This window comes from Anarhichas minor, unplaced genomic scaffold (assembly GCF_050575085.1).
Source record: "Anarhichas minor isolate MPS153535 unplaced genomic scaffold, ASM5057508v1 ptg000029l, whole genome shotgun sequence".
NCBI classification, from domain to species: domain Eukaryota; kingdom Metazoa; phylum Chordata; class Actinopteri; order Perciformes; family Anarhichadidae; genus Anarhichas; species Anarhichas minor.
The window spans coordinates 2546514-2565600 of record NW_027466475.1 but is presented as its reverse complement, the minus strand read 5'-3'; the positions used below and the strand labels follow the sequence as shown (position 1 = coordinate 2565600).

At 43.6% G+C, this 19087-nt stretch overlaps 1 protein-coding gene across 1 annotated transcript; it reads right to left on the bottom strand.

Annotated features, from left to right (window-relative positions):
• Window positions 1-5942, bottom strand: mdh1ab (malate dehydrogenase 1Ab, NAD (soluble)). The gene is made up of 9 exons (XM_076104176.1): window positions 5806-5942; window positions 5257-5355; window positions 4810-4906; window positions 2846-3021; window positions 1906-2028; window positions 1653-1829; window positions 1397-1510; window positions 761-850; window positions 1-673 (listed from the first exon to the last, which is right to left on the bottom strand). The coding sequence occupies exons 1-9, from the start codon at window positions 5806-5808 to the stop codon at window positions 551-553; spliced, it is 1002 nt and encodes a 333-aa protein (XP_075960291.1). The 5' UTR covers window positions 5809-5942; the 3' UTR covers window positions 1-550.
• Window positions 5943-19087: the final 13145 nt, after the last annotated feature.

Genomic DNA, 19087 nt, shown 5'->3' with positions numbered 1-19087 from the left:
AACTGTTAAATGTTTTATTGTTCAGCTTTTAAAAGTGATCCATTCCAGTGTTTTGAGGACTCAGTGCATCGTAGACTATTTATATGTAACAACCATTCATGTTTCACTCACCCCCAGAGAAAAGAAGAGTATTGGTAACAAGTTAGGTGGACTTTCAGTTTGTACTGTACACTTAAGGGTGGAGTTATAAATCTAGCTTTACTCTCTCTCTCTCTCTCTCTCTCTCACACACACACACACACACACACACACACACACACACACACACACACACACACACACACACACACACACACACACACACACACACACACACACACACACACACACACACACACACACACACACACACACACACACACACACACACACACACACACACACACACACACACACACACACACACACACACACACACACACACACACACACACACACACACACACACACACACACACACACACATTGGTGGAGTGCTTTATCACAAGCGTGCGTCTGGAGTTTTGCGTCCTCCGTCTGAGTGTTGGTTGGGTGGCCTCTCGGGGTCTAGTCATGCTCCCAGGAAAGACACCGCTGTGTCTCTCTCCTCTATCAGCTCCGCCGCCGTGGCGTCCATCTTTGATTGGGAGAAGTCATTGATGGCCAGGCCACCCACAATCCTGCAGGTCTTGTCCTGAGAAAACAAAAAATACTTTCATATGTGCACAGGACAGACAGTTATTAGGTGCATTCATTAACATACTGAAGGGTGCAGTCTCACCTTGATCTGGACGGGGAATGAGTAGATGAGGTCTTCTGGGACTCCATAGGAGTTACCAGAGGAGTAAACACCCATGGAGATGAACTCACCCTGAAAATAACAAGCGGAGAATCTGGTTAAAACCAGGCGGCAACCTGAAAAGTGAAGTCAATGCTTCATGTCTTAAAGCTGCATTCTCTCTAATGCCCACCAGGGGGCAACTCCTCTGGTTGTATAGAAGTCTATGAGAAAATGACTACTCTCTTGATTTATTACCTCAGTAAACATGAGTTTATGGTCTCAATCTCTAGTTTCAAGTCTTCTTCAATACAGCATGATAGTCATTTAGTAAGTTATGGTCCATTTAGAGTCAAACGGACCATAAAGCAGGGTATTTAGTGACATAGACGCCGTATATACGTCTCTGTCAATCACTGTGTAGCCCCGCCCTAAACCACACTCTGCTTTATGGTCTGTTTGACTCTAAATGGACCATAATTTACTAAATGAACATCATCTCACGTCATTTTCTCATAGACTTCTATACAATCTAACAAAAAAAAGAGGACTGAGGGTTTTGCCAGTTTAGTCTTTGTTACCAACAGGTAGACCCTCCCACCTCATCATGACTACAGAATAAATAAACATGGCGTTTACCTCGGGGGTGCCCGACCAGATGTCTCTCATGTGGTCACAGATGGCCTTGGCTGCAGACATGGCACTGGACAGCTTCCTGGCCTTGATGACTGCAGCACCTCTCTGCTGCACCGTCTGCAATGCGACAACACGGACCGGGACGTTACAAAACGCAGCGGGCGGGTCAACGGGAAACGTGAGCAGAAGAACCGAGCATGTCAGGTGCAAAATGCATCTCACAGTCCAATAGATTCCAGTAAATGTTCTTCACACTCACAGCGATGAAGTCTCCTTTAAGCCAAGCGTCGTCCTTCACCGCCTCAAAGCAGGCGAGCTCGCTGCCGGACATGTTGACCAGGCAGTGGTGCACGTCGGGGTACTGGGTGGACGAGTGGTTCCCCCAGATGATCACGTTCCTCACGTGGGTGGCAGGGACGCCGCAGCGCATCGCCACCTAGCAAAAAAAGTCCAGGTCTGTGAGTCTTCATTTGTAAAGAAAAAGAATAAAGCTGCAAACAAGAAAAACGCACCTGAGAGCGAGCCCTGTTGTGGTCCAGACGGGTGAGGCAGGAGAAGTTCTCTTTGGGGATGGAGGGAGCAGACTTGGCTGCAATCAGACAGTTGGTGTTGGCAGGGTTTCCTACAACCAGCACCTGAACGAACACACACACACACACACACACCATTTAAGAGCCAAGATAAATAGAAAGGCAGCAGCAGACAGAAAAGTCTTCGGTCGTGATTTAAAAGAAGTGAAGTCAGCAGTTTTCTGGGAGTCTGTTCCAGATGTACGGAGCATAAAACGTGAGCGTAGATTTACTCGATTTATGAGAAGCTGTTGGTTTTATATCTTTTTTTTTTTTCTTTTTTTTTTCTTTACAAGCTGTGAGGACAGTAAATATTGTAGGATATCTTAGAACATGCTATCGTGTTCGTTTTTAAAGTCACATGCTTTGAAGTCAATGGATCTGGTACAAATTATTTCACTTCCTGGCAACATACAAAAATGTTCTCAGACAGAGAGGGAGGTTAGAACCTGATTTAATCTAAAAAAACAAAAACATTGTCTTCATACCAGTATGAAGACAATGTGTACGTTGATTTGTGGGCTGAATTTATGGAATGGGTTCGATGAAGACATTAAATCAAGAGAGGAAAACGTACAACAATAGTCTGAGAGAGGTACAGGGAGGAGGAGGGGCCTCGTCTCTCTCAGGACTTTAGATGTTGTAAAAAGACTTCATATATTATTAATATATTAATATATTAATATAACCCCTTAATATCATAGTTAGGTATGTGGTTAAGCATTAGAAACTAAACAGCAGAAACACACGTTTAAGTCTCTGGAACATTTCTACACTTAAACTCTGCAACAGCAGCTCAGCCAGAAGCAGAAGTGTTCCACTGAAGGAGTGGACGTGTCAGTCGTGTTGGAGCACGTCTGTAGACTCGCTCCTGTGTCGGTACCTTGACGGTCTTCTTGGCGTACTTCTCCAGAGCGGCGCCCTGACTCTTGAAGATGGCCACGTTGGCCTTGAGCAGGTCCTTCCTCTCCATGCCGTCCCTCCTGGGCATGGAGCCCACCAAGATGGCCGCGTCCAGGTCCTTGAAGGCCACGTCCTCCTTGTCGGTGGGGACAATCTCTGTGGAGAAGAGTGTGGTGGAATATTTCTAGGTTAATCGGGAGAAGAGAGTTTTTGTTCACAAATCAATAATAAAGTCTTAACAAGATTCAAAGTTGTCTTTGTCTGTTTATTCTCTTGCAAGAGGGAAGGGAATACCACAGCTACGTATTCAGTAGACTGTGGCAAAGCTTCAAAATATGTAACACACGGGCTCCTTTATTTATACAGCAACAAGTTAGATTCAAAGTGCAGCCCCCACGAGGGCTTGTCTGCTGTATCCAGCTGACTTTTCACAGCTTCGATACATTCAAGGTAACATGAGGTGTTTTCAAACACCAGTTCTGATTACCGCTTAGTCTGCACTTTCTTTACTCCATGTAAGGAACAAGTTGTTCTGCCACTCTGCAAGTAGTTTTGCTACTTTTTCAGTAGCCATTTTCCTTAATAGATGACACGTAAGTTTTCGAGTTCACTGAGAGTTCACATCGAGGACACAAAGTTCAAATACATATTTTACTATTACAAGAGGAAAGTGGAAATAAACAGATTCATACGTCACCATTTACTCTTTGTGTTTACAAAAAGGTCTACCGTACAATAGAGTTACGGTAGTTGGTCATGTTGCAAAATGTGCTTTCATGTGTGTTTTTGCCCCATCAAAATAAAAGCTCCTCTAGTCTGTCCTGCTGTTGGATCATTTGTGGTTGACTCCTTTAAGTAGCTTTCAGTGAAAGTTAGGCTTTGATGGAGCAGGATGTGGAGCAACTTTCTTTAGTTATAGCCAGCAGAAGGTCAGTGTTTTGAGACACAATTAATGCATAGAGATATAGAAAACTACGAGCTACGAGCCTCCTCATTGGACAGCTGACAATGGAAAGTACAGCCTGTAAGAGCACGTAAGTTGGACATGGTGGTCTACACGAGTCAGAACCTTTTACATCCTGCAAGACATGCCATTAGATGCACTTTTTGGGGCAGACTGTTGGTAACGATCCTGTGTGTAACAGTAGTGCCATCTCTTGGCCAGAAACAGGTTCTCAGTTGGGAGTTCCTGATGACGTTAACAATAAAACTTGTTCAAACACTCCCTAAAAACAATTACAGCAGAGCTCAGTCTTGTCGATCAGGACACTTCTCCTCTTAAATAGATAGAAACCAAACATCTCTTCTAAAACCACCCGTGCGTTACAGGTTTGAGGATATATCCATTTTGGACGTATTCTGTCTCGGTTGCACGGAGCGTTGTCTTTGCAGCGCAGTTGGTTAATACAGTCGGGGGGGCCTTTCACAGCTCCACGTCCAAACAAAGCAAAGGACGGCGCCGATTCAAAGGAAACATTCCAGGTCACAATGGAGACGGCACATAATGGCGCCTCACGACTGCTGCATGTCACGACAGCGGTTACAGTGATGACATCAAAACGTCCAAACTGGAAACCCGGTGGTCGTATTTATCGAGTGTCTCGGGGGGGAAAAAGGAAATAAGTCCCGACTGTAAAAGCATTTAATTAATGTAAATAAAGTGCATCTGTCGCCAGTATTTAGCAGGACTGGTGAATGGTATTCTGGGACTATTATTATTAGTACAAGCAAGATACCTTTTTGTGTAAATGATCAGGAAATTAGAACCCTACAATTTGTATAATATATATTATATCAATACAATTAAATAACTCCAAATAGGTTCTACAAAAACAGCAAATTGTACATTAAAACTGATATCTGATGCCTGTGTATCCATGAAATATAAGGATAATCTCCATCACGTTATTTTAACAGTGTTAACCACCTTAATATTTATGTTACCTCTCAGAAGTGGGAGAGCACAGTCCTGCAGCTCCATCACGACGCCGTCCAGGACCGGCAACATGGGCGTGATGTCCAAGAGGATCAGGACCACCGGCTGACAGACGGAGGAAAGGGGGGAAAAAACCCACACATGCTGAAGTGAATTTAACTGACATTTAAAAAGCATAACTTTCATGTATTAATGTCTTGGTGTTTGGAACAGAGTGTGAAGGCCGACGCCACGTGTCAAACGGATCAGGTGGTCTTTTTAATAGTCGGCCGTGGTACCAGATCCATTTCATTTGACTTCAAAGATGACCGTGACTCGTCTCAGGGTGCAATCGGATCACTTCCCAACATCTGTTTCAATGTCACCCTTTAAAACCTACACCAGCTGTTCACTGTGCGTGTCTTTTGATACTGGCCTAATGAGATAAGGGAATTACAAAGATCCTTCTTCTTTACCTGATCTTTGCCAAACACATCTCCCTTGGCGATGCTGAACAACAGGGAATAGGCGATTTGCCCGGCAGCACCGGTCACCAGAACTCTAATGGGCTCAGACTGCAAGAAACACAAGAAACACAAGAACAAGAAGTGCTGTTAGTGCTGCAGTGACGTCACTGAGAGGGACAGGTATGTGGGGGTAGTTTTAATTGTCCAGTGCACGTGGTGTGTCTATTCCGGTCAACAGGATTTACTAAAGGCAGGAGGAAGAGGGAGGGGGGTGCTTTAAAAATAGACTTTCCATGCAGGACTCACTGCTGCATAACAACAGTTAAATCCCCCAAAACTATGCAATGTAGCGCGTTAACATGAATACAAAATAAAAGTCCTAACATTTTGGTTGTGTCGTGTCGCGAGCCAGACTAAAAGTGTCGTTAAAAAAAAAAATCTACTTTGACGAACTTCGCACAACTTATTGGGTCAATTGGAATAACTGCGACTTTAAACACGTTAAACATGCATTATTGGAATAGAATAATAACTGATATATACGCTGGTTTTACTCACCATGTTTGCACGATAGCTTGAGCTGCTTCCTCTCTTTCTCTCTCTCGCTCTCACACACTCTCTCTCCCACTTCTCGCTCTACCCGGAGGTCTCTCCTATTTAAATCCTTAGTTGTTCACGACACTTGTAACCGCCTGACGGCAGATTGAACATCCGGGTACTTTTATTTTTTGATAGTTGTGTGTCCAATTTAAAAAAAAAGTTATCCCTTTCTCTCCACGTCTCACCCTCTCTCTTTCTTTCTCTTTATCTCTCTCTGTACCTCTCTGTCTCTCTCTCTCTCCCACTTCTCACTCCTATGTCCTCAGTTGATCACGACACTTGTAACAGTCTGACGGCAGATGGAACATCCGGGTACTTTTATTTATAGTTGTGTAGTCCAATTAAAAAAAAAGAAGTTATCTCGTTGATGGTAACATAAGAAACATTGCTATCGATACTATTACCATTACCTACGCTCTACAAACATTATTCGATAATATATGGCTGTTTAACGAGCTAGCTGGTTAGCTTGCTGCTACATAGATTGCTAACAAGCTAGCTGGTTAGCTTAGCCCTTAAAGCGCCGCTTGCTGTTGCCTAGCGACCTGATACCAGACGTTAGCTTAGCCGCTCGTAACAGGCAGATACACAAGACCAGCACGTGCAGTCAGACGAAATTAAACGTTTATTTAAGTTGCAAAGCGGGTTAAGTTTGGATTAAGCTCGCCTTCACGTGTCGTCCTAATCAAACGAAGAAGCTTGTTTTTATTTTGCAGTTTTTTTTGTCACTGAAATAATCAAGGTAAGTTAACTAACCTGTCTCACCTCTTTGTATCTCTGTGATAATGTTATTGTCAATGCTGTTAATAGAGAGAGAGAGAGACAGAGAGAGAGAGACCGAGACAGCTAGAGAGGGAGAGAGAGACAGACACAGAGAGACAGAGAGAGAGACAGACCGACAGAGAGACAGAGAGAGAGACAGACACAGAGAGACAGAGTCCGTAATTACATCAATATCTAGTTCATATTTTATTTAATGTTTCTTCAATCAATGTAACATCATTAACACAAATCAGCTACATATATTTTAATAATGTTTATTATTATAGCACATTTCATACAGACTATGTAGCTCAAAGTGCTGTACGTTTAAAAATTAAAACAGAAAACCTTAATTTTACAGATGAAATACATAAAAGTAAAACTTACATTTTAAGTGTAATTTAAAGAAGTTCAACAGATGAATAAAAACTGGAAAACATTTAAAATGACAATTAATATATATATATATATATGATGGCATTATTATGGAGATGATTGAGTGGATTTGTTACTGGAAAACTAATTTTATTGTTATAATACTTATTGTAAATTATTTTTACACAGCAAACAGTTTGTTAGCATGCAGTTTGATAGAACACAGTTAAAGAGTAAAATATATATTCACGCTTAATAAGAGAATAAGTAGAATTTGGTTTTCAGTGACTCACGTCATAATAATAATAACACATCCTGCTGCTCTGTCTCTCAAACTAATGGCACTAAATGAGCCACCACTTCTTCATCCAAAGCCCCAAAACTGGCCCTGATGTCGGGGTCTCCACCTGCCAGTGACAGGGGCTGACACTGTGTGTGTGTGTGTGTCTGTGTGTCTGTGTGTGTGTGTCTGTGTGTCTGTGTGTGTGTGTGTGTGTGTGTGTGTGTGTGTGAAGCCTGAATCAGAGATGTTTGAAGCAGCTGCCTGGCAGTGCTCCTCTCAGCTCCAGTTACATTTCTACCCCTCTGTGTCGGTCATGGGTGTCAGTTTGGGACAAACGATATTCTGTGGTCTATTTCTTATGATGAGCCTTTTCTTCTGCTGCTATTTCCACTTGTATCCACTGCACAGAGAGGTGTGGGAAGATCTCTTAATGATGGTTCCTCATAGCTGGCAGTGAGCTCGTAGAGTGATCATCTATATGTAATATCTGTTAATAACCAGATGAACCTGCACGAAAAACAAAAAGGAAACTTGTGATGCGTTGGGAGAGCTCAACGGGAAATTCTACTACAAAGCCTGTACAACAACACACACATTGCATGTTTAAAATACACACTTTCATTGTTAAGCTGACGTATAACTGCATAGTATCTTAATTTAAATATAAGGTGAATAAAAATGGTTTCAGCAACCAAAAGCTGATGCCAACCACTTATAAAAGTTTAGTGTTGAGCCCTGCCAGGCCTGAATAGTTTACTTTATATTATATATAATGGTATATATATATATATAGTGTGTGTGTATATATATATATATATATATATATATATATATATATATATATATAATATTCTGTTATTAACAGTGTGACATGACAGCGTTGCTCCTGGTGTTGAGTTAGCTGCTAGCTGGTGAACATAGCGGAGCTTCTAGCGTCTAGAGACGGATACTTCCCTCTGGAGTTGTTGGAGACCGACTGCAGAACTAAAAGATGATTATTGAGCATTCGTTCGTCAGGTGACCACAAACATAACAGCGAATGAATGATAAACGTTGCTCCATGTGTGCTGGACGTGTGGATAGACTCAGCGCTAACACATCACTTTACAAGCTGGTTATAAGTCAGTGTTGTGTTTCCTGTCTGCAGGAATAGTGCTGCTGTAAAACAATAAATATTCAGGTTATCTTTTGATTGCTTCATGCAGTTCACTGTGCGACGAAATATTGATCTCAAGTGTAAAAGTTTTAAATTGCAAAGTAAAGGTCTGTGTAGAGGAGTAAGAGTTGGTCAGTAGTGAGATATCAGAAGTAGAAGAGTGAAGTCACTTCATTAGATTATATTTTATTGAGGCCCTTCTCCGTCTTTTCCACGTATCATTATTATTCTCATATCATGAATTCATTGTTTAATAATATTTGGTTATTTAGTATCACTTTGTTGTGTTTATGTTAACAGATTTAAATCTAGCTGAGGGGAATGAGCGATGGAGGGTGACTTTGACATCTTGTGTATTTTTGTGAATGTGGTGTCAACAGTTGTCTTATTATTATAGACACATCGCTGTATTGATGTATTTGGTTTTAGAGCCTAAACTGAGCTTTAAATCTGGGATTTGGATCAGAATATTGTTTGTCTTTGAAATATTCATCAGCCTTTCATATCCACAGAAATCACCTCACTGGTTTTTATTACAGAGACGACTTGTGACAGCTCTGACTTTACATCAGCGGCCATCTGAACGAGTCTGTTGTTTGTGTAGTTAGACTCTGTGTTTATGTTCTTCCTCTGGCAGTCACACAGTCAGGTTGTCATGAGGGGATTAGACCGACTTCTTCTTTGTAAAAAAAGGAAATCAGAAGGAAATAAAAACACATGATAATATCTGGTGCCAGTCTGCCATGCCGGCCCTGATCCTCTCTGTGTGTGTGTGTGTGTGTGTGTGTGTGTGTGCTGTGAAAACAATCGGCATTGTGGGTGTTTTTCATCCCACCCACCGGCAAAGTTCACACATGCACGGATCCCTAAACTGCACACATGCATGCACTTATGGAGCTCACATGCACGCGTACAGAGAACACGTCACGCTCTGAGCAGATCTTGATAAGTTGACGTCTCTAACGTCTCCTCTCTGCTGACCTCTCTCTCTCTGTCCTCCGTCCACTCCATCTCCTCCTCTTTTGTTCCCTCTCTGTCATTCCACCTCCCTCCACCTCCACCTCTCTCCCTCTTACTTTTATCTCCTCTCACTCTGCTACTCTCCACTTGTCCTGCAGAGTGCACCTGAGTGACCCTGTTGAGGCAGATAGCCAAGCACTCCCCCCCCAACCGGCCTCAGCATCGCCTCTTATCTGCTGTTGCTAGTAGACCAAATAGCTCTCACATTGTACAGGCAGAGATAGCTGGGGGGGGGGGGACGGGGGGACGGGTTGGTTGCATTCACACGAGCGCAACCCACATAAATACATTAAGCAACGTGCAAGGACAGCGGGATCATTACATCACCTCCATCGTATTCAACATCTGCATCCCTGTGCCACCATCACCCGTCTCATCTGTGTCGTAGATCAGTCGATGCAGCTTTAGATCAGATGGAGCAGATTCATATTGTTTTAGTTGTATTGCCCTCCCTGTAGTACACAGACAGTATGTGTGTGTTTGTGGCCCGGTCCTGTTATCTGCAGTAGCAGTGATGAGCCACTAGGTGTCAGTGTAAGGCTGCAGTTAACCAGCCACTTCACTTGTAAACATGGTGTTGATGGGTTTGTGGTGAAGACACTTGTTGCTGCAGTTTTGGCTTAAAGATCTGGGTTTATGATTGAATAAAAACGTTAGAGACAGAGAGTAAACTCACAACTCTACGCTGTCAAATTGTCTTAAAACCTAAAGCACCGTTTCCTCAGATATGGGAAAAGTTTAAATCTATAAGCTGTGTTTCCAAATCTCAAACTTTTTTCTTTTTAACTTTCAGTACATGCAGCTGCCCCTTAAATATAACGTATTGAGTGTATTCAGTATGCCTTCAATTGGGACATGACCTTTGACCCTCAATGTTCATTTATCTGCAGCGCAAAGGATTGTGGGTCAGAACAGCCAGAAAAGCATTTTGGCATTCTGCATTTCACACATTTGTGTCTTTTTTTTTAGCCCTTTATTCATCATCTAATCACTCAACACACATATACTTTTAATAACTCCTGTTGTCCATCAAAAGATATATTTTCCAGAGACCCATTGTCCCGTTCATCCTCCAGATCTCATGCGTTGGTTTGCTTCTGCAGATCCATCCGAGCTGTTGTTATTGTGCCGCTCTGGCACTTTTAGGACGAGGCGTGCGGATGTACTTACTCACTACCTCTCTGAGTTTCTCTCTCGCTGGTCTTGTGATTGAAACCTGAGGAGGACTTTGTTTCTAGCCGAGCTCCTCGATCAAAGAAAAGAACACAGACCTCTGCAAACACAGAGACTAACTTCCTGGCACTGATGCAGAACTATTCAATTAAATCTCATACTATATGCACACAGCGAGCCGTCCTCGGCCTCACTCTCTCTCTCTCTCTCTCTCTTCCTGAAGTGTTTGCATTAGGAAATGGTCCGTGAAATGGGTTTGATGGAATCAAACTCCACATTAAGACAAATACATATCTCACAGCGATGGACTGATTGATGAGGCTGCGTCTTTATTTCCAACGAAGATCTTTATCAAAAAATATGGAGGCTCACGGCTCGTCCTGTGTGGTGACTTTGAATGATTCCTGGTGTTAAGTGTTAAAGAAGAGCTGCCTGTTCTCCTATTGGTGGCCACAAGGGGGCACCAAACTGCCACATGTTGACGTTCTGCTTGTTGATGGTCCGTTTCCCAGTCTGCTGTCGACAGCAACAAACAAACAAACTCACTGAAGGATGACCAAAAAAAAAGGCGTCCTGGATGCAAACTGACATCTGAGAGGAAAGGTGTTTTTATTATCAATGCAACTGTTGTTTTAGCATAACAAGCACCACCTTTCATTAACCTAACAAACCCAAATCCATCCAATTGGACCGGTCGATGGCGACTCGCTGCCCGATGCTGGCGGTCACACCCCTCTGCACAGCCACAATGGGGGGGGGGGGGGCTGCACTCCACTAAAAGTAAAAGAATGTGTCTCCACCACCACCACATGGCTGTGTGGGGATTAAGGCCCATTCTGAGTGGCCCCGGGTCGTGCGGCAGATGTTAGCCAGGATAGCGCTCGTTGCCGGGCGGGATCGGCCCTGCCCAGACGATGTTAAGCCTATGTACATGTATGAGGGGGGGGTCACACACACTAATTCATCTCCACTGTCTCTGATCGTCATCACACACTCACAGAAACTGTAAAAACACACTCGTGTGGTCGGCTTCAGTCTGTGAGGTGTGAATGTCACGATAGGAAACACATGTTTTGCATTTAAAACTAACAGTTGAACCATCATCTGTCAACCCCCCCAGATGATGTTTTAATGGGATGTGTTGTTTTAGCCGCTAAGCTCTCAAGTGCTTGTCACACAGAGCCTCTAATGACTGTACAGACGTCATCGTGGGGAGAGAGAAGTCATGGGACGTTGTTATTTACGTCTTTGGGGACGATTTTTATTGTGTTTTTAAAGTAGTTATTTAACTTTGGGCGGCATTACATTGAACAATAGTAAGAAATGTGACCACAGAAGCTGGACAGTAGAATTGAGAACGTTTTCAATACATGAAAGATGGAGAAATTGGTTAAATAAAACCAATTTCCGATAGTATTTTATAACCATTTACCTAAACGCAGTGAAGTCTGTCTGAATCATAGGCGTTGGGTGTGAAAGACGAGCCTTCTTTACCGTCAGACAGGTCTAACTGCAGGGTGAATGTGTTTAACACGGGGGCCCCGGTGGAGGCCCCTGTGGTACTTGTAACCGTCAGGCTCAATGGGAAGAGGATACAGCGTCTGACAAGACATGACTTGACCCAGCGGTGGAGGCAGAGCCACGCTATTGTCCTGAATAAACAGCAGAAATGAGCGCAGAATTTACCCGTGTGTGTGACTGTGAGTGTAAGAGAGAGATGTGTGTGTGTGTGTGTGTGTGTGTGTGTGTGTGTGTGTGTGTTATTGCATTTGGTTCAGTGTGTTATAATCATAGTCTGTATATAAGAAGTGGACGTAGTCGTTGTGACGTCACTCATTGGTTTGTGTTCTGCCGTTTTGAAGCCTCAAGTTCTGCGATTTCATCTTGGATTATGGCCGTTGCCATGTGGTTGTTTTTTGCAACCAGTGAACAGGAAGTGACCATATCTGGACTGAGGAGGAGTGACGTAGAGACGCAGTATACGTCTCTGGTCGTCTCTGGTACCTGTCAATCACCGTGTAGCCCCGCCCTAAAGCATCCCCTGCTTTATGGTCTGTTTGACTCTAAATGGACCATAATGTACTAAATGAACATCATGCTGTATTGAAGAAGACTTGAAACTAGAGATTGAGACCATAAACTCATGTTTACAATGTTTACTGAGGTAATAAATCAAGAGAGAAGTAGAGTCATTTTCTCATAGACTTCTATACGACCAGAGGAGTCGCCCCCTGGTGGACACTAGAGAGAATGCAGCTTTAAGACACTTCAGCTATAAACAGTAGTGTTAGAATATGAATATTTAGGTCATTGCAATCCCTAGATAGAAATCAATGTAAGTTTGAGAACCCCACTGCCCAGACTAAACATCAACCTACAGGGATAAAGTCTGACAGACTAGAAGAAGCGTATAACTTATAAACGGTGGAGCACTGCAGCAGATATGACACCGGCGTCCATCTCTGAGGTCACGGCAAAGAGAACAAACTTCTGGGTCCGAGAGCCATCGACGTCCGGCCACGTCAACCTGTCAGAGAGAGAGGGAGGGAGAGAGGGAGAGAAGGAGGCACTAACTGCTGAGAGGAGTCCGAGGTGTCATGGCCTCGTCTGAGAGGTGACAGACAGTGTGTGAGTGTGTGACGGGGAAATAAGACCGCTGAGACGTCTAGGGGACGCTCGTCGTGACCTTTCCTTCTGCCGGGGTCCATCTCGCTCTGTGCATCTGACAACAACTTTAAAGGACCCCTGAGCCCTTGACAGGTGTGTGTGTGTGTGTGTGTGTGTTCCTCAAAATGCATATGAGTTTGTGTACACCTGTTGTGGAAAGCTTTACCTAAGCTGTATGTCTCTGTATATGTGTACACACTCACAGATGGAGCTAGAGGACATTTCTTTTTGTCCTAAAATAAAACACTTTGCAGAGATGTTCCTTCTGATCCACCATAAAGTAGTTTCTTATTAACTCTTTGCACCAGTTCATCCTGAACTAATGGGACAGTTGTTTTTGTTCATTTCAGGTAATGCACTACTTAAGGCACCCGGTTTGTGGGCAAGTGTATATACACAGGATGGGACCATAAAGGATTTCATCACAATAAGTTGATCGTAGATATCGTCACGACTGACTTGAGAAAGATGTCGAGCTCTCTGTAGACACGTTGGTTGTGTTTGAGCCCACGTGTGTGTGTGTGTGTGTGTGTGTGTGTGTGTGTTTACCGTTGTATACCTGCGTTGTGCGGTCAGGAGGTGACGGGCGAACAACAGGGCGCCCGAGCGGCTTTAGGAGAAAGAAAATCCAACAACATAAACAAACCCACGGTCAGTGTGACACCGCGTCACCTTCACTGAGACCGGAGGGGGGGGGCAGAGAGACAGACAGAGAGAGAGAGACAGGCAGGCAGGCAGACAGAGAGAGAGAGACAGGCAGGCAGGCAGACAGACAGACAGAGAGAGAGAGAGACAGACACCGGAGAGGCTCACGGTCCACGAGAATCTCTTTGAAGTTTGGGAGGCGTTGTCTTTTCCCGCCCTCGGGGCCGTTGCTGCAGGCAGAGGCTCTCTGCTCTGAGAGGAACTCTTGCAGGATTTGGCCCATTAGCTGAACTGGTTTACGGGGAATCTCGTCTGAATGTGGAAACCTCAGACGGTTACACAATTCTTTTAAAGATGAGAATAAACTCTCTTTTTTTTCAAGCCTCAAGACCTGATTGTCCACTGAACGTCTCTCTTCCTCCTGTCTCAGTCATTACTGCTGCTGTGTTTGTGTTTCTGCTCCAGGCTGTTGGGTAAATACTTCCGTACTTCACACCTTCCTCCCTCCATTACCTCCTCTAATGACGTTTACACATCTGCTTAGAAGAGCCTCCTCTCATCCCTCCGTCACCCTGTCGTCTGTCTTTCTCTCCTCCCTCAGACACACTGAGAGCTGCAGCTTTTAAGAACTATTTTCTGGATTATTTGGCCTCTGAATTGATATTTTTTAACAGTTAAAATTCAGAAGTGCATAATGTTCACACGTTCTCTATAATAAGCGATGAAAATACAAACTTAATTCACAATTTACAAAAGGAATAAACAAAGAGGGAAGAGACTGATTTGTTGTGACCACTTGTGCTAAAGTCATCGTAATAGTTTGTGTTTTTACTTTTTCAGAGGGTAAAATAAGTCTTTAGAATCAAGAGTTCAAACTATTAGTTCATTGTTTAGTCGATTGATAGAAAATGAATCTGCAACTGTTGTGATAGTAGAGTCGTGGTTTTTAGTCCAGGAACAAAAAAGCCAAATATTGTGTAATTTGTGAGGATTTGATGCTTTTCTTAACAATATTAATAAACAGAATATCTTTTGTTGGTTGGCCATCTTGGGCTCTAACTGGTTATTATTTGCATTCTTTTACATTTTTCTTACATTCAAAAGCAAAACAATGAATTAATTAATTGAGAAAATAACCAGCAGATTAATCAATAGCTGATAATAATAATAATCATTAGTATCAGCCCTACGCACTCCAGGAAAGTAGATTATGAACACTGTAGTTTTAAATATAGTTGTCTTTTCTCTGTTTTTGTTGTGAGACACCTGAACCTTTCAACTCTTCACCTCCACCTGCCCCAAAAAACCTGGACTTGTGCTTCAAGTGATCTAAACACACTCATGGACATTTGCATGCATCAGCACACACACACACACACGCACACACATCACTCGATAAAGAGACTCGCCCGACGGTCATGTCACCCGAGCTTCATTTTCCCGCTGATTGACATGTCCCGTAACACACACACACACACACACACACACACACACACACACACACAGAGTGACTGTACCTGTCACCTCTGTTGAATAGTATTACCTTTACCTCATTTTGTTCTGCCCGTCAATCACTTCTATTCTTCTTCTGCCACCAGCTGAATGGGCTCCTGTGTGTGTGTGTGTGTGTGTGTGTGTGTGTGTGTGTGTGTGTGTGTGTGTGTGTGTGTGTGTGTGTGTGTGTGTGTGTGTGTGTGTGTGTGTGTGTGTGTGTGAAAATGAAAAGCCTGCTGCCTGGCGCCACTTTGCCCACCCTCCACTCTCTTCCACCAAACCCTCTTGTAATGGGACAGACGAGAAGATGTACTGTACACTTTGTGTGTGTGTGCGTGCGTGTGTGTGTGCGTGCACCGCCGCCAGGCCTCACAGCAGGTTAACTCTGAAAATAGAAAAGAAAATAGTTTTCAGCTCGTCCCCTCTTATTCTCCTCTCAGCGGGTCAAGTTCAGTAACGCCTCAGGTCCTCAACAAAACCACTGAAGTAGAGTGACAGACAGGCAGACAGGCAGGCAGACAGACAGGCAGGCAGACAGACAGGCAGGCAGACAGGCGAGGAGTGGACAGGAACTGGACTAAGCCCCGATAGTGCCCCCTAGAGGCTACAATGTTTATGTCACCACAGAAGGAAGCAGCGGGTCGGATGCATAAAGAGAACTGGATTCAGCGTTTTAAGACACTTCTGCGTCAGCTTCACTCGGTAGAACCTGGAGGTTACCGCCTGGTAAAGTCAGCAGGATTGGCAGGAAGTCGGTCAAAACAAAGACGCCGTGTTGGTCAAACTGTCCGCTCGACTGACAAACCCAGTTTGCTGCAAAAAAATGATTGAATGAAACTGCATATATCGTGATAATATCGTATCGTGAGGCCTCTGCTGGCCTCTGCTGGCCTCTGTTGGACCTGTCGTCCCAAATCCCTCGAGCACGATTCTCCCCCAAATAGAAGACGGAGCACAACGACAGGAGTCACACTATCAGAGTGTTGCTCTCTCAATATGTTTCGACATTATTAAGGCTACTTGCATGCAAGTGATGGTTACGTTCCTGAGAGCTTGTCTCTTCTCTGGCACACAGACGAACATCTAATCTGTTGTCTCAGCGCTCTCACCCCTCATTACACTCCTTTAAACTCTTTGTTTTATCCTGTTTTTTGCCCGCTCCTCATTATCTCACTCTGTCCTCAGAGTTTGGTTCCACCGTTCTTTTGCGCCGATACGACACTTGGAAGCTGGAGGACTCCTCCCTCGGGGATACACTGACGATAAGAGCCGGTGTGAGTCTGTGTGGTGTCATATGTATGTAAATGTGTGCGCATGTGTACATTTCCTCAGGTGTCACACGGTTAAAAAGATAGCAGAGGATGCGTCCGTGATGTATGGGCCGTTCCATGCATACGTATGCGGCTGTGAGTTCACATATCAGAAGTTTGAGAGATTGGACGTAGGACTGGAGTGTGTTGACTGAATACATGAGTGTGTGTGTGTGTGACAGGAACTCTGAGATTGGAAAATATGCTCTCACAATTACACACTCACAACCAACACATCTCTCTCTCTCTCTGTCTCTGTCTCTGTCTCTGTCTCTGTCTCTCTGTCTCTGTCTCTGTCTCTCTCTGTCTCTGTCTCTCTCTCTCTCTCTCTGTCTCTGTCTCTCTCTGTCTCTCTCTGTCTCTCTCTCTCTGTCTCTGTCTCTGTCTCTCTCTCTCTCTCTCTATAGATATACTTCCTGGTCGCATCTTTGTATGTTCTTCATGTTTCTCTCCGAGAGCCAAAACAAGACCAGGCGGTAGCTGAGAGAGAGTCTGCGAGAGATAAAAGGTTGTTGGTGGGGGAGAGAAAAAAGTCAGAACATTTGAAACACTTTTAGAAAGAGACGAAGACAATAAAGAGTCGAGTAAAACCTGCAAGAGAGAAAAATAAAGTCAGACTGAAGTACTGAAGACAAAAGAGTGAGGAGAGGAAAAGATTGCCAGAAAGAGAGAGTGAAAGCCTGCAGACGGGGGGGGGGGGGGGGGGGGGGTGGAGTTTAATACATTTCTAATAGGAGGGACAAAAAAATAAAAGAGAGAGAGGTAAAAAATAAAGATAAAAAGGCATCGGACAAGTCGGCATTGAGATGATAAGTGAAGGAACACGAGGACAAATACCAGAGAGGGAAGGAAAACTTAGGAAATTCTACTGAGCCAAGTGAGGAGTATGTGTGTGTGTGTGTGTGTGTGTGTGTGTGTGTGTGTGTTGGGGGGGGGGGGGATGAGGGGAAGGCTGTGATGGTCTTGTGTCAGTCACCCTATGGCAGCTCTTTAACCCTGTAATTTACCACATCACTCTCCTCACTGTGATGGGACCACTGCACCAGCTGACAGCACTGCCTCTGGCGTGTGCATGTGTGTGTGTGTGTGTGTGTATGAGTGAGAGAGAGAGAGTGTGTGTGTGTGTGTGTGAGAGAGAGAGAGAGAGAGAGAGAGAGAGAGAGAGAGAGAGAGAGTGCTTACCCGTGAGAGAGGATTCTTGAGATGTCAAACAAAATGTCTGTGAACATGCCTTCATTTCAGGTCTCTCTCTCTCAGACCCCGAGGTGATCGCCGGATTTAAACTGACCTCACATCTGTTGCAACATAAACTCCACTGATGTAAGTACTCCAAAGTCTCTTAAACCTGCATTCTCTCTAGTGTCCACCAGGGGGCGACTCCTCTGGTTGTATAGAAGTCTATGAGAAAATGACTCTTCTTCTCTCTTGATTTATTACCTCAGTAAACATTGTAAACATGAGTTTATGGTCTCAATCTCTAGTTTCAAGTCTTCTTCAATACAGCATGATGTTCATTTAGTAAATTATGGTCCATTTAGAGTCAAACAGACCATAAAGCAGGGGATGCTTTAGGGCGGGGCTTACAGTGATTGACAGGTCTCTACCAGAGACGTATACGGCGTCTCTACGTCACTCCTCCTCAGTCCGGATATGGTCACTTCTGTTAATTGGTTGCGAAAAAAACAAGATGGTGAAGGCCGTTATCCAAGATGGCAACGGTGAAATCGCCGAACTCGAGGCTTCAAAACGGCAGAACACAAACCAACATTTTCCAAGAGAAGTTAATCCTTCAAAATGGAAATCACACCTTTTTAATGGTGATCTTATCTCAGCGGGTAGTACACATAAAAGAAGCAATACTAGCTCCTCTGGCATGTTTTAATTTAATTGTATTGTAACCTTGCGTCATTTCTTTCAATCTTTATGTTATATAGAATGACAAAGGGAAACACATGTGGGAAATAAGAGTGTTTGCCATCAGATTTTTTTAAATTTTCCCAAGAAATTCTGGTCTTACTTTAATCAAAAATGTCTGTATTTTAAACATGGGTTCAAAAGAAAAGAACACATTCAGAGAAATGCTTTCTAGTGTGATCAGTCGGGTTATTAAACTACAGTATATATGGTACATGTACATGTTTGTGTCGTATATCCATCCCACTGTAGCCGGACATGTAAGTACACTCAGAGAGCATTTATACTCTTTGTTAGATTCTGTTAAATAAATGTTTGTGGCTGTTGAGAGCGAGAAAAAGTGATTTTAGAAAAGCTTCAATTGTTTCTCTCTTTCACTCTAATAAGTATTTACTTAAAGTTCTGTCAGTGACTTTGTCTTTCTGTCACACACACATACAC